Here is a 26,125-nt window from a genome sequence, read left to right as displayed (position 1 = left end):
CATGAAGCAGGCTAGAGAAGACGGGGGTAGAGGAAAGTCATCTTTGCACCTGGTTGAACAGAAGCAGTCCAAAATAAAAACCCTAAGTTTTATTTGCTGAACATAATTTAAAACTGAAACATAAAAGTATCTCTTCCGCCATCATTAGAAATCCAGGTGGAGCTGGAGAGAGGACTGGCCCTTGGCTCTGGTGAGGGCTCAAGGAAAACAAAAACGCCTGTGCAAGCCCTGGCCCTTCCTCCGAGTGCCCCCGGAATGCCCGCCGGCCGCAGTAGGCAGCCGGAGGCGGCAGAAAGAGAGCTCTGCCTGGGGAGGGCGCCTCGGCTTCTTTGGGAAGCTGATGGGAAGCCAGAGGTCAGAGCGTTGGAGGCCTGGCTTAAAGCCATCAGTCAGGCCAAGATGAAACATCTGCTCAAGTCTCCCCAGGCACCTGGCTGGGGGTGAGTGGGAGGAAGGAATGGAGAAAACTGATGCTAAACCACAAATTAGCACCCTGGGCCTTGGCCCTGAGATGGCCTCCACTGGCATAGGAGGGGGTGAGACTAAAAATAAATAAATAAAAGCGACACTGCTTCAAGGAGCGAGCATGACAGGCCCGTGGAAGTACCCTTTGTCAGGCCTGAGCAGAGATGAGACAGGGCATGATGGCTTTGAAAAGCCCTCGTCTGGGGGCCAATGGCATCCAAATGCAGACAGCCCAAGGGGGTGTGGGGGAGCGGCCGTTTGTTGGCGGGACTACCATGGGGGTTCCGGCTGAGTATGGGTGGGCTCACCAGGTGACCCCTATTTTTGGTTTTGTTTTGCTTTTTTGCATAACCACCACAGACCTAGAACTAGGAAGCCCAGGCTGCCCTCTACTGGTGATTTCTGGGAAAGACCACAGTGCAGCAGTACCCGACCTGCAACCTGAAGGGGCCAAAAGAGAACCAGCTCCCGGAAGGCACCTGGAGCAGCTGCACCTCCTCTGGCCAGGCCCCCCAGTGGAGAGCTGGCCGCATCCCCAGCGATCTGAGTGGGTTCTTCCATCTCTGTTTGGCTGCAGAGGGGCCCAGGACAATGAGGACCTCTGGTGCTCACTTCAAAGGCATCGAGAAGAGTTTGTTCCCAGACTTGCAGCGGATCTGCTCGGCGTATGCACGCAGCAGCATCTCAGAGTCTTCAAACTCATCCACGATTCCCTTAAAAGCGGGAGCCAAGAGAGGACAGTCGCGTTAACGGGAGTCAGGGACCCAGATGGCACTGCTAAGAAAGCCAGCCTACCGAAACCCTTCAGAGGTTAGGCTACCTTGTCTCATCAGCTCTGCTATCCTGCGAGGTCAGTGCTATCACCCCACCTTGGCAGACGAGGAAACGGATGCTCAGAGTCTTGGATCACAGAATCCAATAAAACCAGGCTTGGGACCTGGGTCTGCTGGAGCTGGAGCCCAGAGCTCCTTGCCACCTCCAGCGTGATCAGGCCAAGAGCAGACTTGGCTATCTGATAGTGGCCCAGGGGTTGTCTTCTGCCTGCATGTGTTTCGTTTGGCTCAAACAATATTTTCTTAAAAAATACATACTGGTGGCCAACATTTGAAAATAGGGGGATTACACATTAAAAAAAAAAAAATCTAGGTTTCTGGCTTCTCTTGCAAAACAAGTGCTTGCACCACAAGGTCCACATTCCTGCACGGCAACTCCCCACCATCGCCTTTCTGAGAGGTGAGGATCAGCTCCTCTGAGGGCACTGACGGGAAAGTGGAAGTTACCCCCTGCTTATCACAAGATGAGAAAGGCTGTGAGGGTGGACGTTCTGGATACTGGGCACGTTTCACTCATTTCCAACCCCTGCCAGGCCCCTGTAAGCACCCGAGCCTTTGACCTCTGAGCGAGGGGTTGCAACTTGAGGGGAGGTCGGCAGCATCCTCTCAGATCAGTGTTCTCGCGCAGGGCCTCTCCAGTTTTAACGTGCACACAAATCCCCAGACATCTTGTTAACTTCTGACTCTTTAGGTCTGGGTTGGGGCGAGTGAGTGAGTGTCGCTAATAAGCTCCTAGGTGGTGTTCTGCCGCTGGTCTGAGACTGCGCTGAGAGGAGCAGGGTGAGATGTGGATCTCTCCAGCCAGGCCAGTTCATCTCCCAGGGATTCAGGTTTGGGGGCCTAGCCCTCAGGACTTGTCAGCCCCCGTCCCACCCCCCACCTTCCACAGCATCACTTCGGGGTTCAGCACCTGCCCGGCTCTCACGCCAGGAATGCACCTGTAGTTCCTGCAGGCACGGCCCTTCCATCTGGAGACGCGCGTCACCCACGCACCAGGCCAGGCTGATGTGGAAGGAGGGGTCCTGCAGAGGAACAGCAGGGAGGCAGGCGGTCACCTGGATGCCATGGCAGACATCACAAGAGCTCCACGACAAGAGTTGTCCCGGTATCCCTGCTGGATCCTTGACCTGATCCACGGAGACTAGATCCTTGGTGTTGATCCCAAGTGCCTCCATGGATAGATACAATAGCCCTGGGCTGGTCCTTGCTATGGACTGAATTGTGTGTCCCCCTCCCCCATCCCAATTCATATATTAAAGTCTTAACCCCCAAGGTGATGGTATTTGGAGAAGGGGCCCTTGGGAGATAACTGGGTTTAGCTGAGGTCATGAAGGTGGATCCCTTGTGAGGGGGTTAGTGCCCACGTAAGAGGCGGCAGATGGCTGCTCCCTCTGTCTTTCCATCTAATGAGGACACAATGGGAAGATGGCCATCGACAAGCCAAGAAAGGAGGCCTCACCAGAAACTGACCATGATGGCACCTTGGTTTCAGGCTTCTAGGCTCCAGAATTGTGAGAAAATAAAGATCTGTTGTTTAAGTCATCCAGTCTCTGGTATCTGGCTATGGCAGCCTGAGCTAAGACAGTCCTGTTCTCAGAGGCTCTCCTTTACATGTCATAACATTGAGTCCTTACATTTAGGACATGGAAGAGAACCCATGTCCCAGATTTAATGTTTTCTGATGTAAAACATTTCAATAGATGACATACTTTTTAAGGTGAACAAAACCCAAAATATCTAAAGTTATGATAAAACTGTAAATTAGCTCCATTCAAATTCATACTTCTATATCACAGCATGATTTTAAAAGAATATATCAAGCAAAACCACCTGCCCTTTAAAGCCATAATATTCGACTTGGGCAGGTTCAAGTTCCCCTGGAGGGCACAAGGCAAGACACAGGAAGGGATGTGAAGCTTCGACTCCACCTGGAGTGTCGATGTGACTAAAAAATACTAGGGAAAGCTACTTCTTAAAAAATACAAAGATAAGCATGGATACATCAGAATCGAAGGCATAGATCTCGTCGAGCATACTGAAGAGATAACAAGATTTGTAAGAAATGCTGGACTATGGCTGGGCAGTATCTGACCCCACATCAGACCCTCAACTCCCCAGGGGTATGGGTCCTCTGAGGGCCAGCTGAATGGACGCTTCCCCTGGGAAAGTTCTGGAGGGCTCTGCAAGGGTTTCTTTAAGGCTGGTTTTATTCCCATTAGAGATGGGTTGGTGGAGAGGAAAAAAGACGCCCCTTGATTTACCTGGTAGAAAGTGCTGAGGTCAAACTCCTCCATGACCCTGTCTACCTCTGCAACCAGGTCCAGGAAGTGGGCATGCCCTGAGGTGACCTCCAGCCCAACAAAGGTCCTGGGGGAGACAGCAGTGGAGGCAACACGGGTGTGAGACACGGCCGCTGAGGATGTAAACCAGCCGTGAGGAGGGCAGAGGATGCGACAAGGAAGCCGGGAGGTCTGGGTCATGAGCCCGGTTCACTGCCCTGTTCTCTGAGCTGGCTCTCCCATCCTCTCCTAGCTCTAACCGCACACCTCCCCTCTTTCCCTAGGGTCTGAGATCCCCTGTAGGACCATCTTCATCTGCTGCTGCCAAGTCTACAGACCCGATGCTTCTGTGCCCAGGCTCACCATCATCGCTCCCAGGTGGGTCCCTTTCTCCAGGGCTTCCCTCTCTGGCACTGACTCCCTCCCAGTAGCACACTCTCGTCTTTATTCTCTTATTTATTTTTGGCCCCACAGCACAGCATGTGGGATCTTAGTTCCCCCCACTGGAGATCAAACCCCTGCCTCCCGCAGTGGAAGTTCAGAGTATTAACCACTGGACCGCCAGGGAATTCTGAGCACTCTCATCCTTAAAACCCCTCCTTTGAACCTCAGTTTTCGGCCAGTCCCATTCCATCCTCAGTCAGATTTGATGTTCAGATGCTCTGTCTCCCTCCGCTGTCTCTCCCTCCTCCCGTCTCTCCTGCCCCCGCCATCTTCAGCCAGCTCCCATCAAAGCTGCCGCCCACCTCCGGGTTACTGCACTTGGTGGACACTTCTCCGGCCTCACCTTGGCCTCTCAGCAGGGTCGGACACGGCTGGTTCCTCTCTCCCTGAAACCCATTTCTTTCCTCTTGGCTCCAAGAGACCACCCACCACACGGTCCTGGTGTGACCCTGTCTCTGGCCTCCGGTTCAGCCTCCTCTGCCGCCCTCTCTTCTTCCCAGCCTCTAAATGGTCAGGGGCCGCCGAGCCCAGCCCACTTCCTCGGATCTGCTCTGTGTGCCCCTGGCCCCCACCCGGGCCCTGGTTTCAGCACCACACAGCCCGGTGGCTCCCACGTTTCCATCTCCGGCTGGCACCTCTCCTGTCTGCCTGACTGTGTATGTACCTCTTCCACCCACGGGTACCCAGGGGTATCATCAGTGGCAACATCTACTGGGAACAAAGAAAAACTGATTTCCCTCCCACCGGTGTTTCCCACCTCGAGACGTGGGACCATTTATTTACCCAGCTGTTCAAACCCCAAGTCCAGGCATCTACTTTGGTTCTTCCCCTTACTGTGCACAGATCGGACTCACTGCGGATGCTGGCTGATTCTACCTGTGGTGTGTCAGGAATGTGCCTGCTTCTTGGCCCTTGCACTGCCATCACCCTGAGTCACGACACCCTTGGCGCCTCACCTGGATGGTGACACCTGTCTCCTCTCTCTCTCCCTGCATCCAACCTCCTTTACATCTTGTCTCCACATGGAAGCCACAGACACGATTGGGCCAGGCTGACATTTACAAACATAAGTTGGATCACGTCTCTGTGCAGATCCCTCCAGTGGCTTCCATGACCCTGCAAACTCCTGACCTTGACCTTGAAGGCCCGGCAGGAGCTAACCCGGCCTGACTCATCTCCTCCCCGTCTCCCACTTGCTCCTGGGTTCCGCTTCATTGGCCTCCTCAAACAAGCCAGGCTCCTTCCTTCTCAGACCACCTCCTCGGCTATGTCCTCTGCTTGGAGGCTCTCTCAGCAGCATTTCCCAAGGCTCATTACTTCTCATCCTTGGCTTGCTGGCAAATGCCAGCTCCCTAGGGCCGTCCTTGGCTGCATGATCCACACTCACATCACACAGTAGTTTCTAAGAGTCTCATTTCCTTGTTCATTGGTTATCTCCCCCTGCAGAACGTGGGACCCCGAAGAGCAAGGACTGCTGACCTTTTCATTGCTGATCTGCGGTGTACAGCAAGTCCTTGGCACCAGGACGTGCTGAACCAATTTTGCAGAATGAAGGAATGAGCCGTCCTCTCAGAGGTGCTGAGAGCAGAAGGCAACTCAGTGAGTGGATCTGACAAGGAGGTTTGCTTTGAAGCCTTGTTAATAAGAATTTCTTTTGTTCATCTCACCCTTGAATGCTTTTATAAAACTCATTCAGTTCATTTGAGCCTCACAACTGCCCACTGATAGATGTGTCAGGGCACGCCTGTGACAGCTTGGAAATGACAGGTCACAGAGGTTGAAGGTATGAGCTCAACGTTAAATTGGAGACAGAGCTGGGCTGGCACCCAGGGTTTTTTTGAGTCTCAGGCTTTTCCCACTAAACCAAGATGTTATTCTCTACCTCTGCTCCTCCTCTTATGCTCCCGGAGTTATTTTTCTTAATGAAAGGTTCAGATTTGGGGACAACTGCCTGGGTAGCCATAGAGCTGGTTAAAACACAAACAAACCCAAAAATGAGACAGACAAGGCCCCCTCAAGTCTTTACTGCAAAGAATCCTTTTCTGGCAACAACTTGGGGCAGAGTAGGGAGACCCACCTGGTTTTCTCTTGATTGGTGTAAATCTTTACTCGGTCGGCGGTAAAGCAGAATCTGAAATTCAGAAGAACCACATTTCAGGAAAAATGCTAAGAAAAAAATTTTTAGAGAAAACAGTTTATATTAAAAAAAATATCACTTTGAAACTACAGTTAACTCATTTCACATGTAGTACTCTCACCCTATTATACCCATGGTTAACTCAACCCTAAAATACAAGAGCTGGGCAAGACCTTAAATAATCGCTGAGTCCAGGTAACCCAGAGCTTCCTTCAGATGCTAGCAAAAATTTTACTTTATTAAGAGCAGTTGATTTTTGATAAGCAATTTGAGACTATCTCAGCTTTACTGATGGGAACTGAGAAAGACATCATCAGGTTGGTGTTAATAGATGACTTAAGGGCCAATTTTTTCCTTGCAGGTTAAAAAAAAAGACAATTCTGACCCTGGCTAAGCAACAACAGGGGGCTTCCCACATAGCTCATATGGTAAAGAAGCTGCTTGCAATGCGGGAAACCCGGGTTAGATTCCTGGCTCGGGACGATCCCCTGGAGAAGGGATAGGCTTCCCACCCCAGTATTCTTGGGCTTCCCTGGTTGCTTAGGTGGTAAAAAAATCTGCCTGCAATGCAGGAGACCCAGCTTTGACTCCTGGGTCGGGAAGATCCCCTGGAGAAAGGAATGGCAACCCACTCCAATATTCTTGCCTGGAAAATTCCATGGACAGAGGAGCCTAGCAGGCTACAGTCCATGGGGTCGCAAAGACTCGACCACAACTGAGTGACTAACACTCTTCATTTACTTTATTCTCTAACAGAACCCACGCTATCTGTATCTGCTGTGAATCAGCAGACACATATGGTGCTGATTCTCCCGTAGCCAGGATTCACGGGGCCAGGAATCAAGGGGTGGAAATGGGAGTGGAACCACTAATATGAGTGATCCATTAGCAAAATGTTTACTTTCTGTCCCCACAACTTCATGCTGTGGTAGCCCAGAGGTCTTAGTTCCAGAGGAAGGAATGCTTCCCACAGGAGACACAGTGCTTTCATTGAACTGGGAAGTTGAGACTTGCCACCTTGGTGGTCCAGTGGCTAAGACTTCACACTCCCAATGCAGGGGGCCAGGGTCTGATCCCTGGTTGGGGAACTAATCCCACATGCTGCAACTAAGATACGGTACAGCCAAATATATAATATTAAAAAAAAAAAAAAAAAGACTTGCCACCTTGGGTTCCTGCACCTTTGAATCAACAAAGAGTTCCATTGTTGGCTGGGGTCCTTGATCCCGACTACCAAGGGGAAATTGGACTAGAACTCCATGATGGAAGTAAGGCAGAGGATGTCTGGGGTACAGGAGATCTGCTGTTAGATCTTTTAGTATTAACCATGCCTACTGACTTCAGGCCAGTGGAAAATTACACCAACCAACCCAGGCAAGACTAGTAATCGCCCAGACCCTTCAGGAATAAAGGTCTGGGTCACTACCCCAGGTAAAGAACCATAACCACCTGAAGTGCTTGCCAAAGGCAAAGGGAATAGAGAGCTAGGAAGTGGAAGGTAGCTGTAAAAATCAGCTGCGATCCTGTGACCAGTTACAGAAATGAGGACTGTAATCATCATGAGAATTTCCTTATTTTATGAATACATCTGTGAGTATAAATACAGGACACCTCGGGGACACTGTGAGTTTGGATCTAGAACACGGCAATAAAGTGAATACTGCAATAAAGTGAGTCACAATTTTTCGGCTTCTCAGTGCATATAAAAGTTATGTTTATACTACACTGCAGTCAACTTAGCATGCAAAGGCATTATATCTAAAGAAACAATCTACATACTTTATTTTTAAAATACTTTATTACTAAAACCTGCTAACCATCATTTGAGCTTTCAGTGAGGCATAATCTCTTTGCTGGTGGAGGGTCTTGCCTCAGTGTAGATGGTTGCTGACTGGTCAAGGTGGTGGTTGCTGAAGACTGGGGTGGTGATGGCAATTTCTTAGAGTAAGACAATAAGGCAAACTATGAAGTTTGCTCCATCAACCTTCTTTCCCTTCCATGAACAAGTACTCCGTAGCATGCAATGCAATGCTGTTTAGTGGCATTTTACCCACAGGAGAGCTTCTTTCAAAATTGGAATCAATCCTCTCAAACCCTGCCACGGCTTTATCAACTAAGTTTATGTAATATTCCAAATCCTTTGTTGTCATTTCAACAATCTTCATGGCATCTTCATCAGGAGTAGATTCCATCTCAAGAAACCACGTTCTCTGCTCATCCATAAGAAGCAATTCCTTAGCCATTTTATCATGAGATGGCAGCAACTCACTCCCATTGTGAGGCTCCACTTCTAATTCTAGCTCTCTTCCTTCTTCCATCACATTTGCAGTTACTTCCTCCACTGAAGAAGTCTTGCATCCTTCAAAGTCACCCATGAGGGCTGGAATCAACTTCTTCCAAACTCCTGTGTATGTTGGTGTTTTGACCTCTTCCCATGAATCACAAATGTTCTTGATGGCATCTAGAATGGTGAATCCTTCCCAGAGGTTTTCAATTGACTTTGCCCAGATCCATCAGTGGAATCATTATCCATGGCAGCTATAACCTAAATGAAACGCATTTCTTAAATAAAACTTAAGGGTTGAAATTTACCCCCTTGATCCACGGACTGCAGAATGGATGTTATGTTAGCAACACAGAAACGACACTGACCTCATCCGTCCATCTCCATCAGAGCTCTTGGGTCTCCAGGTGCATTGTCACTGAGCAGTAATATTTTGATAGGAATCTTTTTTCTGAGCTGGGTGTCTCAACAGTGGGCTTGAAACATTCAGTAAACCAGGTTGTCAACAGATGTGCTGTCATCCAGGCTTTGTTGTTACATTAATAGAGCATCAGCAGAGTAGCTTTAGCATAATTCTTAAGGGCCCTAGGATTTTTGAAATAGCAAATGAGCTTTGGATTAAACTTAAAATCACCAGCTGTATTAGCCCCTAACGAGAGAGTCAGCCTGTTCTATGAAGCTGTGAAGCTAAGCACTGACACTCCCTTTAGATGAAAATCCTAGCTGGCATCTTCTTCCAATAGAAGGCTGTTTCATCTACACTGAAAAATCTGTTGCTTGGTGTGGCCACCTTCATTAATGATCTTAGCTAGATCTTCTGGGTAATTTGCGGCAGCATCTACACCAGCACTTGCGGCTTCATCTCACACTTTCATATTATGGAGATGGCGTCTTACCTTAAACCTCATGAACCAACCTCTGCCAGCTTCAAACTTTTCTGCAGCTTCCTCCCCTCTCTCAGTCTTCACAGAATTGAAGAGTTAAGGCCTTGCTCTGAATCAGGCTTTGGCTGAAGGGAATGCCGTAGCCGGTTTCATCATCTGTCCAGACCACTAAAATTTCTCCAGGCTCTCTTGCTTTATCATTCCTGCATTTGCTGGAGGAGCACTTTTGATTTCTTTCAAGAACTTTCCCTTTGCAGTCACAACTTGGCTAACAGGGACAAGAGGCCTAGCTTCCAGTCTCCTTCCACTTTTGACATGCCTTCCTCACTAGGCTTAATCATTTTTGGCTTTTGATTTAAAGTGAGAGACGTGTGACCCTTCCTTTCACTTGAACACTTAAGAGGCTAGCGTAGGGTTATTAATTTCAATACTGTTGTATCTCAGGAAATAGGGAGGCCCAAGGAGAGGGACAGAGATGTGGGGGATGGCTGGTCGGTGGAGCAGTCAGAACATTCACATTTATCAGTTGTCTGCCCTCTTACATGGGTGTGGTTCCTGGCACCCCGAAACAATTACAATAGTAATGTCAAATATTACTATGACAAATATAAGGATAATGAGAAAGTTTGAAATATTGCAAGAATTACCAAAATATGACAGACATAAGAGCAAATGTTGGAACATGATGCTGACAGACTTGCTCAATGCAGGGTAGCCACAAATCTTCGGTTTGTTCAAAAATGCTGTATCGGTGAAACATAATAAAGCAAGATTTGCCTGTACGTATATTAAGCAAATATCTTTGTTTTCTTCTCTTACTCCCTTATCACATAATATAAGATGTAATGACTTTAGTATTTAAGTGTTGTTAATTGGTATTCAAGTTATGGGCTTCCTAGGTGGCTCAGTGGTAAAAGAATCCACCTGCCAATGCAGGAGACATGGGTTTGATCCCTGGGGTGGGAAGATCCCTTGGAAGAGGAAAAGGGGAGGACAATTCCCCTTCCCTGCATGAGTTGAGACATCCATCTTCTCCTACCCTCTGACATCAGCACTCCTGGTTTTCAGGCTTTCAGGCTCGTATTAGGACTTACATCACCAGTCCCCTGATTTTTTAGGACTTTGTAGTCAAACTGAATTACATGACCAGCTCTCCTGGGTCTCTCTTTGCAGATGGCAGATAGTGGACTTCTTGACCTCCATAACTGCGTAAGCCAATACCTGTAATAAGTCTCTTCTTATCTACATACATCTTACGGGTTCTGTTTCATACATCAAAGTCACATGGGATGACGTGTACAGCGCATAGCTCTGGGAGATACTCAGTGCGCTAACCTCTAGGTCTGGCCTGCTTGCTGGGTTAACACCATCCCACAGGTCCATCCCCATGGGAACTTGGGACGGGAAGAGGAGCCCTGGAGGGGAAGCAGACAGAAGCATGGGACACTCACCTCTGGAAGGAGGCCACTCGGTCTTTCAGAGCCTGCACGAAGGGGAGGATCCAGTGGTGGCGCAGAACCACGCTCTGGGACAGGCTGAGGTGGAAGGCTTCCATCCTCACCAGCCGGGGGACGTATGTCTGCGCGCGGCACAGCAGTGCGTCAAGCAGGTCCAGGAACTCCTCCCCGGCCTCATCTGGAGGGGAAGAGTGGAGAGGGTGGGCCATTCTCTTAGCAGGATGGCCACATGATGGCCAGGAGCAGAGAAAGGCTAGATTTTAAACCTAAACTTTAGGTTTTAGGAGAAAGTTACTTTGAGAGCAGCCTACATCTTGTTGTTGTTTAGTCACTAAGTCATGTCTGACTCTTTTTGACCCCATGGACTGTAGCCCGCCAGGGTCCTCTGTCCATGGAATTTTCCAGGCAAGAATACTGGAGTGGGTTGACATTTCCTTCTCCAGGGGATCTTCCCGATCCAGAGATCCAACCTGCGTCTCGTGTACTGGCGGTGGATTCTTTACCACTGAGTCACCTGGGAAGCCCAGCCAATGTCTATGTATTCTAATCATATTTTAATAAGTATTTATGGTTATAGAATACACATATAGCTTGCTTCTTGGAAGGAAAGTTATGACCAACCTAGACAGCATATTAAAAAGCAGAGACATTACTTTGCCAACAAAGGTCTATCTAGTTAAAGCTATGGTTTTTCCAGTAGTTATGTATGGATGTGAGAGTTGGACTATAAAGAAAGCTGAGCGCCAAAGAACTGATGCTTTTGAACTATGGTGTTGGAGAAGACTCTTGAGAGTCCCTTGGACTGCAAGGAGATCCAACCAATCCATCCTAAAGGAAATCAACCCTGAATATTCATTGGAAGGACTGATGTTGAAGCTGAAACTCCAATACTTAGGCCACCTGATGCAAAGAACTGACTCATTTGAAAAGACCCTGATGCTGGCAGAGATTGAAGGCAGGAGGAGAAAGGGACAAAAGAGGATGAGATGGTTGGATGGCATCATGGACTCAATGGACATGAGTTTGAGTAAGCTCCAGGAGTTGGTGATGGACAGGGAGGTCTGGCATGCTACAGTCCATGGGGTCGCAAAGAAGTGGACATGACTGAGCAACTGAACTGAACTGAACTGATACATATACATACATATGCTTTTTGAAAGGAATTTGAGTAAAAAGAGAAATATGTGACAGAGAAAGCAGGGGTCCTTTAAGTCCACATCTAAAGCAGGGGTATCCAAACCACTGTGATCACACGTGCCATTAATCAAACAAGCTTGCACACATACCTACAGTCAATGTGCATTTATTAATAAATTACAAACATGCGTTCCACTGCAAAATTATGTTATAAAATGTACACTCTGAAGAAGAGAAACTTAAAAAGTTGAGATAAAGAGAAATACATTAAAAAATCTTAATGCTTTTCTTTCTAAGAGGTCACCTTGATCTCTCCCTCAGGGCACATACCCCACTTTCAAGACCACTACTCTAGAGACAAAGACTGTCAAACATGATGCTTACTTCCCTAGCTTTTCTCAGTGTTGTGCCAATGTATATATTCTATTTGTTAAAAAAGATGAGGGCATGCAGTTCTTCCCCGACCTTTCTCCATGTAACACTACATGTTGGACAGCCTTCCTCTCATTACAGAAGGCAAGCTCATAATTACGGCTCCACAGTAACCCATCCTTAGATTAGAAACAGTGCATTTCTTTAATCAGACATTTATTAGACATCTAGAATCTCCTGACAGACATGTAGAATGTTCCTAATTGTTTATAAAGACAAAGAACACAAGAAGGACACCACTGTATGTTCACAGATCTTTCTTTTAAACCAAATATATGACTAGAGCGCCATGGTTAATAATCTGCTCACACCTGATGAGTTACTCAATTTGCCCAGATGCCCTGTGGAATGAAAGTGCCACAACTAAGCAACTTTCACTTTAGGACTTCCCTAGTGGTTCAGGCAGTAAAGCATCTGCCTACAATGCGGGAGACCTGGGTTTGATCCCTGGGTTGGGAAGATCCCCTGCAGAAGGAAATGGCAACCCACTCTAGTGGGTTTGGAAAATCCCATGGATGGAGGAGCCTGGTAGGCTACAGTCCACAGGGTTGCAAAGAGTCAGACATGACTGAGCGACTTCACTTCACTTCCTGTGGAATATGGAATATAGAGAATCATTCCCATTCTGTGGATGGGGAAATGGAGGTTCTAAGAGTTTACCCGATCTAACACAAAGTAGTAAGAGCCACCACGTACTCTGCTAAGAACTTGACATTGATTATCTCATTTAATCATCACAGAAGTCCTAGAGGTATTTTACTGTCCCCATATAGGTATTACTACTGTCCCCATTTTAGAGATGAGGAAACTGGGGCTCTGAGAACTCCAACAACTTAACTAAGGGACACCCAGAGTAGTGGGTAATGGAGTGAGGTCAGATTCTAAAGCCTGGGCTTTTTCTGCCTGCCACTCACTCATTAGGGCTAGAGTGGGGTGGGACTTGAAGCCAGCACACCTATAGCCCTCTTAGAAACAAAGGACCAGCTACAGTTGCACTGTGCGATGGCCTTGACACTCTGTCCTAGACCCTCCTTTGGTCACATCCCCACAAGCAGGGAGAACAGTATACACAGGGTTAATAAAAAAAAATTTCAGGCAATGAATTCAAAACTAAAATCAAGTGTAACAGAAAAATTGCCTAGTTCTTGAAACTTGTCCTCTCTCTGTTGAGTTGATCTTTTTCTCACTACCAGTGTCAGAGGTTGAGGTTTCTGGCTTCCTCCTGGTTGGGGCCAGCCTCCTCCCAGAAGAGGCACCTTGTCGGTGTCAGCCACGTGTCTCTCAGGCATTACTTACAAGGTACGTAGACATGGGTGGCCCAGTTGCCACGCTCGTGGGGAAATGTGCGCACCCGGCCCCCGTGTTTTGCACTATCATCCATAGGCCCCTCCTCAGTGCCAGGGAACATGTGCAGCACACTGTCGGGTACTGGCAACCTCTGGCTGGGAAGGGGGCTCTGGCCCCTGCAAGAGGAAAGAAAATAAGCCCAGTTAGCTTCCTACACTGTCTATGTCTGTACACACGAGGAAAGTTGTAACCCCTCGTACAGGGTGACTCTGCATGTCTTTCTCACCAGGTACCATGCGCAGCTTCTAGATAACAACAAAGCTCTTTCCCCAACACTCTTTCATTCGTGTCTCCCAACAAAGTTACGTTTTTTCCAGTAGTCATGGATTGGAAGAATCAATATTGTCAAAATGGCTATTCTACCCAAAGCAGTCTATAGATTCAATGCAATCCCTATCAAGCTACCAACGGTATTTTTCACAGAACTAGACCAAAGAATTTCACAATTTGTATGGAAATACAAAAAACCTCGAATAGCCAAAGTAATCTTCAGAAAGAAGAATGGAACTGGAGGAATCAACCTGCCTGACTTCAGACTCTACTACAAAGCCACAGTCATCAAGACAGTATGGTACTGGCACAAAGACAGAAATATAGATCAATGGAACAGAATAGAAAGCCCAGAGATAAATCCACGAACCTATGGACACCTTATCTTTGACAAAGGAGGCAAGGATATACAATGGAAAAAAGACAACCTCTTTAACAAGTGGTGCTGGGAAAACTGGTCAACCACTTGTAAAAGAATGAAACTAGAACACTTTCTAACACCATACACAAAAATAAACTCAAAATGGATTAAAGATCTAAATGTAAGACCAGAAACTATAAAACTCCTAGAGGAGAACATAGGCAAAACACTCTCCGACATAAACCACAGCAAGATCCTCTATGACCCACCTCCCAGAATATTGGAAATAAAAGCAAAACTAAACAAATGGGACCTAATGAAACTTAAAAGCTTTTGCACTACAAAGGAAACTATAAGTAAGGTGAAAAGACAGCCCTCAGATTGGGAGAAAATAATAGCAAATGAAGCAACAGACAAAGGATTAATCTCAAAAATATACAAGCAACTCCTGCAGCTCAATTCCAGAAAAATAAATGACCCAATCAGAAAATGGGCCAAAGAACTAAACAGACATTTCTCCAAAGAAGACATACAGATGGCTAACAAACACATGAAAAGATGCTCAACATCACTCATTATTAGAGAAATGCAAATCAAAACCACAATGAGGTACCATTACACTCCAGTGAGGATGGCTGCTATCCAAAAGTCTACAAGCAATAAATGCTGGAGAGGGTGTGGAGAAAAGGGAACCCTCTTACACTGTTGGTGGGAATGCAAACTAGTACAGCTGCTATGGAAAACAGTGTGGAGATTTCTTAAAAAACTGGAAATAGAACTGCCATATGACCCAGCAATACCACTTCTGGGCATACACACCGAGGAAACCAGATCTGAAAGAGACATGTGCACCCCAATGTTCATCGCAGCACTGTTTATAATAGCCAGGACATGGAAGCAACCTAGATGCCCATCAGCAGATGAATGGATAAGGAAGCTGTGGTACATATACACCATGGAATATTACTCAGCCATTAAAAATAATTCATTTGAACCAGTCCTAATGAGATGGATGAAGCTGGAGCCCCTTATACAGAGTGAAGTAAGCCAGAAAGATAAAGAACATTACAGCATACTAACACATATATATGGAATTTAGAAAGATGGTAATGATTACCCTATATGCAAAACAGAAAAAGAGACACAGATGTACAGAACAGACTTTTGAACTCTGTGGGAGAATGTGAATAGACTGCAAGATCAAACCATCAATCCTGAAGAAAATCAACCCTGAATATTCATTGGAAGGTCTAACGCTGAAGCTAAAGTTCCAATACTATGGCCACCTGATGTGAAGAGCTGATTCACTGGAAAAGACCCTAATGCTGGGAAAGATTAAGGGTGGGAGGAGAAGGGGATGAATTGGTTGGATGGCATCACCAACTTAATGGACATGAGTTTGAGCAAGCTTGGGGAGATGGTGAAGGACAGGGAAGCCTGGGGTGCTGCAGTCCATGGGGTTGCAAAGCATCGGACACGACTGAGTGAACAACGCTCCTGGAAGCAGACTTTGGAAGGAACCTGGTCCCCATGGGAAACAAAGGAGCAGGTGGCAACCTGTGGAGGCCTAACTGGACAGGCCTGAGCCAGACTGACACTTCCTAGCTCTGTGGTCTTAGGCAAGTCATAAGCTCTCTGTGGACCTCCGCTTCCTCATTCATAAAGTGAGATGAACCAAGGTGCTGCTTGAAAAGCACTCAGCTGGTACCAGGCCTGGCAATTAAGAACCAAAGCTCCTCCACAAAGTAGGAGACTTCCTACTTTGCTAACTGCTGAGTACCCAGTTCCCAGCCTGGCGCGGAGAGAGTACTCCATGAATATTTATTAGATTAAAGAAAACACTTTCCAAATGGGGAAACAGACCTAGGGTGGTACAGTGAGTGGTGCGTGCCAGGAGACAGAGTGGGCCGGCGCCCGAGGCTGGACGCCTCGTTTCCTGCCTCCTAACCTTGACCCAGCCAGGTAGGGGCACACCAGGGCTCTGTCTGGATCCTCCTTCCCCCTCCCCCGCCCCCCCCCCCCCACCACCCCGTGCCCCTTTTCCTTCCCTCGCGAGCAGCCCCGGACCCTCCCCAATCACCCTTCCCCAGAAAGACTTCATCGCTCCTCACCGACTGCGGCCTTCAGCCCCCGGCCGAACCCGGGCACCGGCCTCGGTCTCATCTTCGGAGCCGCTGCTGCTGTAGCCCACGAGGGGCACCGCACTCATGAGGCACCCCCCCACCCACCTTCACGACCGCACAGAGAGGGTAGGCAGGCAATCTCACCGCACCCGGAATTCCTCTGTGCCGGAAGTGCTCTCCCGGGGGCGGGGCACAAATTAGCACCGCCTCGGGGCGGGGTGCGGGGGCGGGGCCCGGCAGGAAGGGAGCAAAGATTGTACCCACCCAGACCACGCTGCATGCCGGCTGGCCTCGCTGTGACCGCTCCCTTGGAGCCTCCTGCCACGGCCATCCTCCGTTTGCCCACTTCAGAGATCGCTCTGGGTCCTGACCTCTCTGTCCGCTGCGCAGTCTGCAGTAACTCGGGACCTCCCGGCAGCCGATGGTCTCTGGGTCAGAGGTCAGAGCGCTTGACCCAGCGGAGATCCTTGCCCTAGCGGTTCGGACGGGGGTCAGAGGTTCCGGGGCCCCTTCCTCAAGCCCCGCCCAAAGTCCGAGCTCTGGGGGCCCTCCTCCCCTAAGAGCGAGCTGAACAGTCACAGGCGGGGTCCGTTCCAGAAGATCAGAGGGTCTAGGAGGGCTCTCCTCTCAGGCTCAGGGGTCGGGCCGTGGGCCGGACCCTGGGAGCTCGCTCCCTTAAGGCCGAGTAGGCTGGTTCGAAGCAGAGCGCCCTTCCTAGGTCAGCAGAGACGTGCCGGCCGAGCGACCGGAGAGCCACCCAGCGCGTCCGGCTGTCCGACCCGGCCCGGCCGCGGGGTCCCCGGCAGGGGGCGGCCTCGCTCCGTGCCGCCCGCTCCTCCCGCAGCCGCCGCCGCCCGGGCTGCCGCTCCTCCCCCGGCCCCGCCTCCCTGGCCCCCGCGCCGCCCGCCTGTCCGCCGGTCTCTGCAAGGCCATCGTTCCGTCCGCCCGCCCTCCCAGCGCTCCTCCGCCCCGGCCCCGCTATCCCGGCCGCGCACGTCGCTTCCTCGGTTCCGGCCGCCGCTAGCCCGTTCCCCGCCCCCGGGCCGGCAGCCGCCGCTACGCGAGGCCGGGGATTGGCAGCGCGCGTAGGCCGCGCTGCCGCGGATGGAGTCGGAATAAAGGGGCGGCTGAGAGAGCAGCCAGTCGCCACTCGCCCCGCGCCTGACCCCGCGGGCGGCCCGGAGCAGGTGAGCGGCGGGGCGCCCGGGGCCGCGTCTGGGGGCCACTCCCGCGCCCGCCGCACCCCTTCCCCAGCCGGCCCGGCAGTCCCCCCCCAACCCCACCTCCGGCCCGACCCGGCGGCCTCCTGAGCTCTTGGGCGGCCCAGGCCGACCTCGACACGCAGCTACCTCCCGGGCCCGGCCTGCAGCCCTGGGGCCTTTCTCGGGCCCACTCGCCCGCGGGTCCGGCGCCGGGGCCGCAGCGTCCTGGCCATTTCCCGGCGAGGGCTGACAGGAGGCAGCCCAGCTGGGCCGGCGGGCAGTGCCGGCGGGGAGGTGATCGGCTTTCATTCGGTTTCCCAAGGAAGAGGAAGGGCTGGGGTGGGGCGCAGGTGGGGGCCTCCCCTTGCCTCCCTAACCCTAGTCTCTCATCCTCTTTGCCGGGTGATCAGAGAGGCCTCCTGACCGCACCTTCCTGGAGGGGGGGCCGGAATGGGCAGCGGACCTAGGGCCCCGGGACTGGGGACCCTGGGTCTGGCAGCCATTCATGCCAGGGGAAAAAAAAAAACACAACAGTTGGGTTGGCGCAGTCTGACCTAGACCTGGCTCAGAGTAGTCCTGCTTCCCTCTTTCCTGGGGAGGCTTCGGTACCTGCTGGCTCATGCAACCTGCTGCCTCCACTCAGAGCAGCGGCTTCTTCACTTCTTTACTTCCCGGAAAGATGCTGAGGCTGACAGTTTTTAGCCTGACTCTTATGTTTCTTTGGCAGAACAGTTAGAGGCCAGGCTGGCTTGTGAAGGCATCCCCTTCCTTCTCTTTTCATCCGGAGAAAACTTACAAACTTTTCAATGTTAGAAGCAGAGGAGCTGGGAACCTGAAAGCGGGTTGCATCTGATTCTAAAAGTTCCTCCCTCTCGCTGTCATTACCTTATGCTGCCACAAAGTGGTGAGTTAGAGATTTGCCTGGGCTGGGTGGTCTTTACCTTCCATGGATTATCCAAAGTGTTACAGACTTGGAGCAAGGGAACAGGGTTGTCTCCGGAAAGGTGACAGGGATGGTTAGCATGCTACATCCCACATTGCAGAGGCAAACTCAAAATTGCTTACATTTCCTGTAGGCCTTGACACTATCATATTAAGAGGATTTAAGGCTTTTTTTTTTTTTGGTGCTCTGGGAGATGACTAGCCTGGGGAACTTCTGCCGAGTAGCCGTCAAGGCTGTGTGGGTCTGTGGGTCTCATCCTCATCAGGCATTGGCTCAGGTCCCTGCAAGACCATCCCTCTTATTGTGTGAAGAGAGAACAGGCACACAGTCAGGGGGGAGGACCTGGGGACAACTGAGAGAGGTATGGGCCAGCCCCTCACAGGAGAAGTTTTCTGAGATGGGCCTCCATTCCATGCTGGTGTTTTAAATATTGATTGACTGAGGGGCCTTCAGATCTGGGAGGTCTGGCCTTTTAGATCTACAGTCTGTTCTTATGAGCAGTTTTGTCCTGGGTTGAAATTCAGGGCAGTGACAGGAGAGGAGCTGGCAGGTCTACAGGGAGGCCTCAACCAGAGCCTCTCTGCTTTTATCTATCTTCTGTATTAGACTTCCAAATAAGAAGTGTTTTGCACACACATTAAAAAAAAGGTTATGTTACTAAAATTCTTGTTTTGTGCACCAAGGCCCTCACCGGTCAGTCTTTCCCTCCTTCTTTCCTAGGAGCATGAACAGAACTTGTGACTTCTTTGTATTGTGGGCAGATCACCCCAGACTCACTTGTGAGACAGCTAATGGAAGCGGGTTGGCAGTAAGCTGGGAGATTGGGATGCCTGGCCAAGGGATGGGGAACTGAGGATGGGTGGGCCTGGAGACAGCCACCATCCCCTTTACTGGAGGACTTGCGCTGCCAGCAACTGAAGATCTCCCAGTCCAGAGCCCCCTTCACTTCCCTGATGTGTTTTATGTCAATGTGGCGAGTGCAGGCAGATCAGGGAGAGGCCCTGGGAACAGCTGTGTGTCCCTGCCTCAAGCTCACGATTTCTTTCTTCTCTGCAGAGCCTCCCTGCCATTCCTGGCACCCTGCCCGAAGACCCCCGTCCTGTAGGCACAGCCTTGTAGTCTGTCTTGGTGAATGACTTGGACTGCCTGACCAGTCCCGCTCCGTGCCTTGTCCGAGTCCTCGTCCATCCCTGATCCTGCGCAGCTTCTCTCTCTGGTGTGGGTCACCTTAAGCAGGGAAACTGAAGCCATTACTCTCCAAACCCTGTTTCATCTTCCCAAGCATGTCGGAGAGCTGGCAGCAGCCGCCGCAGACGCAGCCGCAGCAGCCTCAGCCCCCACAGCCGCAGCACCATGCTGAACCCCCACCGGCCCTGGCGGAGCACACACTGCCTCCAGGCACGGCTGAGAACCCCCTGGGCTGTGCGGTCTATGGCATCCTCCTGCAGCCTGAGCCGGGCCTGCAGCCCCCGCAGCACGTGCCCTTGCAGGCCGCGGGGGAGCCGGGCCCCAAGTGTGGCGTGTGCGGTCACGACCTGGCGCACCTGTCCAGCCCACATGAGCACCAGTGTCTGGCGGGCCATGACCGCTCCTTCCAGTGCACGCAGTGTCTTAAAATCTTCCACCAGGCTACCGACCTGCTGGAGCACCAGTGCGTGCAGGCCGAGCAGAAACCTTTCGTCTGCGGCGTCTGCAAGATGGGCTTCTCGCTGCTCACGTCGCTGGCGCAGCACCACAGCGCCCACAGCAGCGCCGGGGGCCTTGTGAAATGTTCCATCTGCGAGAAGACCTACAAGCCCGCCGAGGCGGCCGAGCCCGAGGCCACCGCCGCCCCCTCCCTGCCCCCGGCACCCCCGCCTCCGCCCGCCGTGGCCCCGGCGGAGTCGGCCGACAAGCCCTACAGCTGCCCCATCTGCCAGAAGCCCTTCAAGCACCTGTCGGAGCTCTCGCGGCACGAGCGCATCCACACGGGCGAGAAGCCCTACAAGTGCACGCTGTGCGACAAGAGCTTCAGCCAGTCGTCGCACCTGGTGCACCACAAGCGCACGCACAGCTCGGAGCGGCCGTACAAGTGCGCGGTGTGCGAGAAGACCTTCAAGCACCGCTCGCACCTCGTGCGCCACATGTATGCGCATTCGGGCGAGCACCACCTGTTCCGCTGCAACGTGTGCGAGCTGCACTTCAAGGAGTCGTCGGAGCTGCTGCAGCACCCATGCACGCCCAGCGGGGAGCGGCCCTTCCGCTGCGGCGAGTGCCAGAAGGCCTTCAAGCGGCCGTCGGACCTGCGGCAGCACGAGCGCACGCACAGCGCCGAGCGGCCCTTCAAGTGCGACCTGTGCCCCATGGGCTTCAAGCAGCAGTACGCGCTCATGCGGCACCGGCGCACGCACAAGGCGGAGGAGCCCTTCAAGTGCGGCCTGTGTGAGAAGGGCTTCGGGCAGCCCAGCCACCTGCTCTACCACCAGCATGTGCACACCCTCGAGACCCTCTTCAAGTGCCCCGTGTGCCAGAAGGGCTTCGACCAGTCGGCCGAGCTGCTGCGGCACAAGTGCCTGCCGGGTGCGGCCGAGCGGCCCTTCAAGTGCCCCGTGTGCCACAAGGCCTACAAGCGGGCCTCGGCCCTGCAGAAGCACCAGCTGGCCCACTGCTCGGCGGCCGAGAAGCCCCTGCGCTGCACCCTGTGCGAGCGCCGCTTCTTCTCGTCCTCTGAGTTCGTGCAGCACCGCTGCGACCCGGCCCGCGAGAAGCCGCTCAAGTGCCCGGACTGCGACAAGCGCTTCAAGTACGCCTCCGACCTGCAGCGGCACCGGAGGGTGCACACGGGCGAGAAGCCCTACAAGTGTCCCAACTGCGACAAGGCCTTCAAGCAGCGCGAGCACCTCAACAAGCACCAGGGCGTGCACGCCCGCGAGCAGCAGTTCAAGTGCGTGTGGTGCGGCGAGCGCTTCCTGGACGTGGCCCTGCTACAGGAGCACAGTGCGCAGCACAGCGCCGCGGCCGCCGCGGCCGAGGGCGCCTACCAGGTAGCCGCCTGCCTGCCCTGAGTCCCGGCTGCGGCCCCGGCCCGCCCGGCCCGGCCCCCTCGCGCCCACCCCCGGACCTGGCCCTGGGCGTGAGGATGAAAGGGCACCCGGGCAGGTGGAGGGTGTGGGTGCCTGGCACCCCTGGTACCGGCCCGGAGGAGGTGGGGGTGGGGGGCAGATGGCCGTGGCTGGTCTTGATCCTGCAAACCTCTTTCCCCTTACAGGATTCGCTCTCTTGAGAGACCTCAGCCTCCCTTTTCTCAATGGAACCAGGCTGGAAGTCGAACTGGCCTCTCTCCACCCCAAGGAGGGGGTGGTGCTAGCCCAACCTTCCTAAACCTTTCAGCCTCCCTAGAGAAAGCAGATAGGTTAGGAAAGAGGAGGGTCACGGGAGGGCCTGGGCGCAGGGTGGCCCCCTTCAGGTTGCTGTTTGAGGGGGAAGGCTAACTCCAGGAGGGAATCCTGGGGCTAGGAGGGCAACCTGTGAGCCTCAGGCCCCTCTGTCCACTTCAGCTAGGGGCAGCGCACCCTCCAGGGCTCTGACAGGCGAGACACAGCAGTGCTGCACACCTGTGGGCCGGGTCTGCTTGGAGAGCGATTGGCCCAGCCGGAAGGGGGAGGCAGAGAAGTTCTTCCATGACGCGCTCAGCCAGGGACAGCGCTGTCCCTGGGGAAAGGAGCCTTTGCAACGAGGGCTCATCCCAGCGTTTTGGAAGCGCCCCTCCCACCTTTGCGGCAAAGTTCCAAGCGCAGGTGGGGAATGTGCCCTCAGCCAGACAGAACTGCTGATGTGAAAAAAGGGGATTGTTAGACCCCCTGGTGCCTGGGAGGTGGAAGGGCCAAGCCCTTCATCTTCCCAGTGGATGGGAACAAGCGTCACTCGCTCACTCGAATCAAATCGTGTGAACCAAAGCCTCAAGGGCGTGGCCCTAATCAGCTCACCCCAGCCCTGCCTCAGGGCCAAGACCATGCCTGGGTACCCGGGGTAGGGGAGGTGGAAGGACCGTGGGCATGCCTCTGACCCCACAGCACCCTCCCAGCCCCCAGGCACCCACCCCCATCGGTCTGGCTGCTGGCCTGTACTCCAGGGGTCTTGTGCCACCAAGATGCTCTGGACAGCATCCAGCTATTTCCAAGACCAGAGTGTTCTCCCTCAGGTCCTTTTAGGGTCCCCCTAGGTCTCCTGCTACCCACAGGGCTCATGGAGCCTTGGGTGTCCCGGATAGGGAGTGGGCAGGGGAAGAGGGTTGTTAAGGAAACCAGCAGGTAGATGGAGTCAGCTGTTACCACTTGATGGCTGGGGATCTTCTCAAGAAGGCCAGAAGATCTTTACTGTCAAAATCATTCTTCTGAACCCAGCTCTGCCCCTGCCCTCTCCCTAGCCCCCTCCCAGGTTGTGGGTCTTAAAAGAAGACTTTAATCAGTGCCCACCCCAAAATCCCAGAGGAGCAGGGAGACCCGCCTTGTCCCACTGTCACCTTCAGAAATCTGAGAAGCCCATGTCCACCTCCTCCTTCTGGTTTCCCTTCCGGTGCCCGCAGAGAGGGGCAGTCCTTCCCCTCGGTGCTGGCTTTAGTCACAATGCCTCAAAAGACATGGAACCCAGGCTGACAACAGTCCCAAGTGCTCATTTTCTTTTTCTTTTCTTTCATTTTGCTTTCTAAAAGCAGTTGTTATACTGTTCATAACATTGTATAGTTTAATTTCATGTCATTTTGGATCTTATCTAAAAATGTGAGGATTTGAGTTTTTAAAAAGAACGACTCCATTTTAGATAGCCCCTTTTGATGTTAATATATAGTGAGTCCAATGTATGCTTTAGAAGTAAAGACATTGACCTTCACAGACCAAAGCACAGCTTCTTCTGGTCATTCTTCCACAGAGGGATGTTGGGCCGTGGGGAGGGGGTGGTGTGCAGGCTGGAGCGGGGGGGGCAGGCTGGGGACTGGGATCTAAGGCCGGGTTCCAATCCGGAGTCTGGAACACTCTGGTCATGTGACTTTGGGCAAGCCCTCAGTTGCCTCATCTCTAAAATGGGGAGGTTAACCCTTGTTTGGTTCTTGTGAGAGTTAAGTGGAATTGCATATGGAGCTTCCCCGGGGGGGAAGCTGTGACGATGCTGACGGTGCCAACCACAGGACGCTTGGAACCCTCAGGTTGCAACCTCTTGGGGTTTTGCTGCAGCTGCTGTAGAGGGAGCTGGACTGAGGGACCAGCAGCTCATGGATGGTCAGAAGCTGGGGCCTGGGCCTGGTAAGCAGGAGAGCTTCCTTGGCTCCAGTGGAAAGCCAGGGCCTTCCTGGAGCAGCCTGTGGGCCCCGCCCCCAAGGATGGCCCGTTCTGGCCTCATTTCCACTCACCCTGTCACAGGCTGATCCTTTGCATGTCCAATCCAGCCACCTCCTCAGCCTACCTGAACCCTCTCTGCCCCCATCCCTGTCCCCCAGGGAGCCAACTGCAACTCAGGCTCCTTCTGCTTCTCACAGGCAAGGGTGGAGGTGGGGAGAGGAAGGGAGAAGCAACTACTTCTGCCTGGAGTCTGAGAGCTAGTAGAGTGTGGTCAGCAGGGATCGCTGCCCTGAAGGTGGGGTGGAGGTGAGGGTAGAAAGAGGACCAGAAGCTGTCGCCGCTGCAGGAGACTCAAAATGCTGCAGGCTTAGTGGGGAGGCTGGAGGACCCCAGATGTGACCAGGACACCATGCTTCTCTCCGTGTGTGGCCATGGGGGACCTGCCCTTGAAAAGTTGGGTGGTTCCTTCCTCTCATTGCCTCTCAGCAATGATGCCCAGGGCCCCTTGTGTGTCTGCCAGGCTTGAATCTTGGCTTCCTTTCTAGCTGAGTGACCTTAAGCAAAGCCCACCCACCTTGCAGGAACTCCTAGGAAGCACTGGCATGTGTTTGGTGCTTTATAGCTTCAGGTTGCCCTTCCTGGACAGACGGTGATTCGCGTATGCCAGGGGCAGGAGCAGCCCTGGCAGATCTCACATAGAGGCTGTAATGACTTTTTCTTTCTTCTTTCCCCACTCCATCTCTCACGAAGCAGTGGGGCTCCCACCTGGCCCTCAGCCTCTGGACTCCAACTTGGGCCACACCCAGGGCAGTAAATGGAGCCCTGGCCTGGGGGTTCAGGTCTTAGACCTCTGATAGAAGGTGGTCCCAGGCAGGTTCTGCTTCTCTCGGGATCTCAGTTCCATCTGAAGCAGAGGTGTTGACTCTGATCTCTGAGGCTCCTAAGAGACCTGAATCTGGGAAGGTGACGGGATCAACCTGTGGCCCCCTTTCCCCTCCCTGCCTCTCCAGGCCTCCAGTCTGCTCCCCACCTGCCTCATTCTGCTCTCTTGGTTGTGACAGGAACAGCATAAACTGGCTTAAGCAGCTGCCTTTCACTGTACCTGACCACACACAGATAACCTCTCCCACCTACCTACCCAGGAACCCCACAGTTTGCTGTGTTCCAAAACTCCATCCTTAGAGCATGGAATTTTCATGGGCAAACGGCCAACATTATGGCTAGGGGTACAAACTAGCACTGTCTTCTTCTTTCTTAAAAAATATATTTATTTGTTTTATTTGACTTTGCTGGATCTTAGTTGTGGCATATGGCATGTAGTTTCCTGGCCAGGGATTGAACTCCGGAACCCCTGCACTGGGAGTGCAGAGTCTCAGCCACTGGACCACCAGGGAAGTCCCAGGCACTATCTTCTCTAGTCTCTGGCTTATCATTCTCTCTGCCCCCAACCACTGACAGTATAGGGAGAGGGTGGTCCCTTGAGGTGAGGGGTGACCTCTGGATGAGAGCCAGAGGACTAAGAGGGAGAGGCTAACATAGGGACTTCCCTGGCAGTCCTGTAGTTTGTTGCGCTTCCACTGGCTGCAGGGGTCATGCGTTTGATCTCTGGTCGAGGATCCTGCATGCTTTGAGGCTCAGCCAAAAAAAAAAAAAAAAAAACACTAACATAAATTTCACATTTTGGGGTTAATAATACCCCCTGCATGGCTTGGCTGGGTGTACATTTTCTTGGGTCCTCAAAGTGATTGCCAGGGCAGGCTGGATCACCAGAGACAACTCTCCCAGGGAGCCCACCATCTTGCTGACTTTGTGTGGCCGGCTCTGGGCTCAGCGCCACAGCGGGGCAGTGGGAGAGGACCCCGCTGTCCCGGAGTGGAGCCTGTGCCCATGAACCGAGGTGGCCCTGCTGTGCTCTCGTGGTTAAGAGCACCACAGTCAGGCCTGGCTGGAGTCCTGCCTCTGCTGCTCATAAGCACCAAAGCTTTGGGAAGGTTTTTGAATCTTTCTGGGCCTTATTTTCCTCATCTGTGAAATGGAGCCAGTAACATTCTCTTCTGGGCTTAGGATGAGGGTCCCGTGAAATGACCCATGTGGAGTGTTGGACATGTAGCAGTCACTCAGGAAAGCAGAGGACTGGAATATCCAAGGCAGAAGGGAGCCAGCCCCACTCTCCTATCCGAGTGTCAGGGTTGTCTTTATCGCCCGTCCCCCCCCC

The 26,125-nt window shown here is 52.3% G+C and overlaps 2 protein-coding genes across 6 annotated transcripts; one reads left to right on the top strand and one right to left on the bottom strand.

Annotated features, from left to right (window-relative positions):
* Window positions 1-74: 74 nt before the first annotated feature.
* USB1 (U6 snRNA biogenesis phosphodiesterase 1) lies at window positions 75-16,629 on the bottom strand. 2 transcript variants are annotated; one of them, XM_061138620.1, is made up of 7 exons: window positions 16,442-16,629; window positions 13,649-13,815; window positions 10,778-10,961; window positions 6,099-6,152; window positions 3,560-3,665; window positions 2,209-2,320; window positions 75-1,178 (listed from the first exon to the last, which is right to left on the bottom strand). In XM_061138620.1, the coding sequence occupies exons 1-7, from the start codon at window positions 16,537-16,539 to the stop codon at window positions 1,165-1,167; spliced, it is 735 nt and encodes a 244-aa protein (XP_060994603.1). In that variant the 5' UTR covers window positions 16,540-16,629; the 3' UTR covers window positions 75-1,164. The 2 variants fall into 2 exon arrangements, with proteins under 2 accessions (XP_060994603.1, XP_060994602.1); XM_061138619.1 differs by having other exon boundaries at window positions 2,237-2,320.
* A 778-nt stretch (window positions 16,630-17,407) lies between these two features.
* Window positions 17,408-23,467, top strand: ZNF319 (zinc finger protein 319). Of its 4 annotated transcripts, none has more exons than XM_061138618.1 (3): window positions 17,408-17,640; window positions 19,655-21,621; window positions 21,846-23,467. In XM_061138618.1, the coding sequence occupies exons 2-3, from the start codon at window positions 19,882-19,884 to the stop codon at window positions 21,858-21,860; spliced, it is 1,755 nt and encodes a 584-aa protein (XP_060994601.1). In that variant the 5' UTR covers window positions 17,408-17,640; window positions 19,655-19,881; the 3' UTR covers window positions 21,861-23,467. The 4 variants fall into 4 exon arrangements, with proteins under 4 accessions (XP_060994601.1, XP_060994600.1, XP_060994599.1 ...); XM_061138617.1 differs by lacking the exon at window positions 21,846-23,467 and adding an exon at window positions 18,383-18,559 and having other exon boundaries at window positions 19,655-21,642; XM_061138616.1 differs by lacking the exon at window positions 21,846-23,467 and adding an exon at window positions 18,383-18,559 and having other exon boundaries at window positions 19,319-21,642.
* Window positions 23,468-26,125: the final 2,658 nt, after the last annotated feature.

This window comes from Dama dama, chromosome 4 (assembly GCF_033118175.1).
Source record: "Dama dama isolate Ldn47 chromosome 4, ASM3311817v1, whole genome shotgun sequence".
In the NCBI taxonomy this organism is placed as follows: domain Eukaryota; kingdom Metazoa; phylum Chordata; class Mammalia; order Artiodactyla; family Cervidae; genus Dama; species Dama dama.
This window is presented reverse-complemented; position numbering and strand designations above follow the sequence as displayed.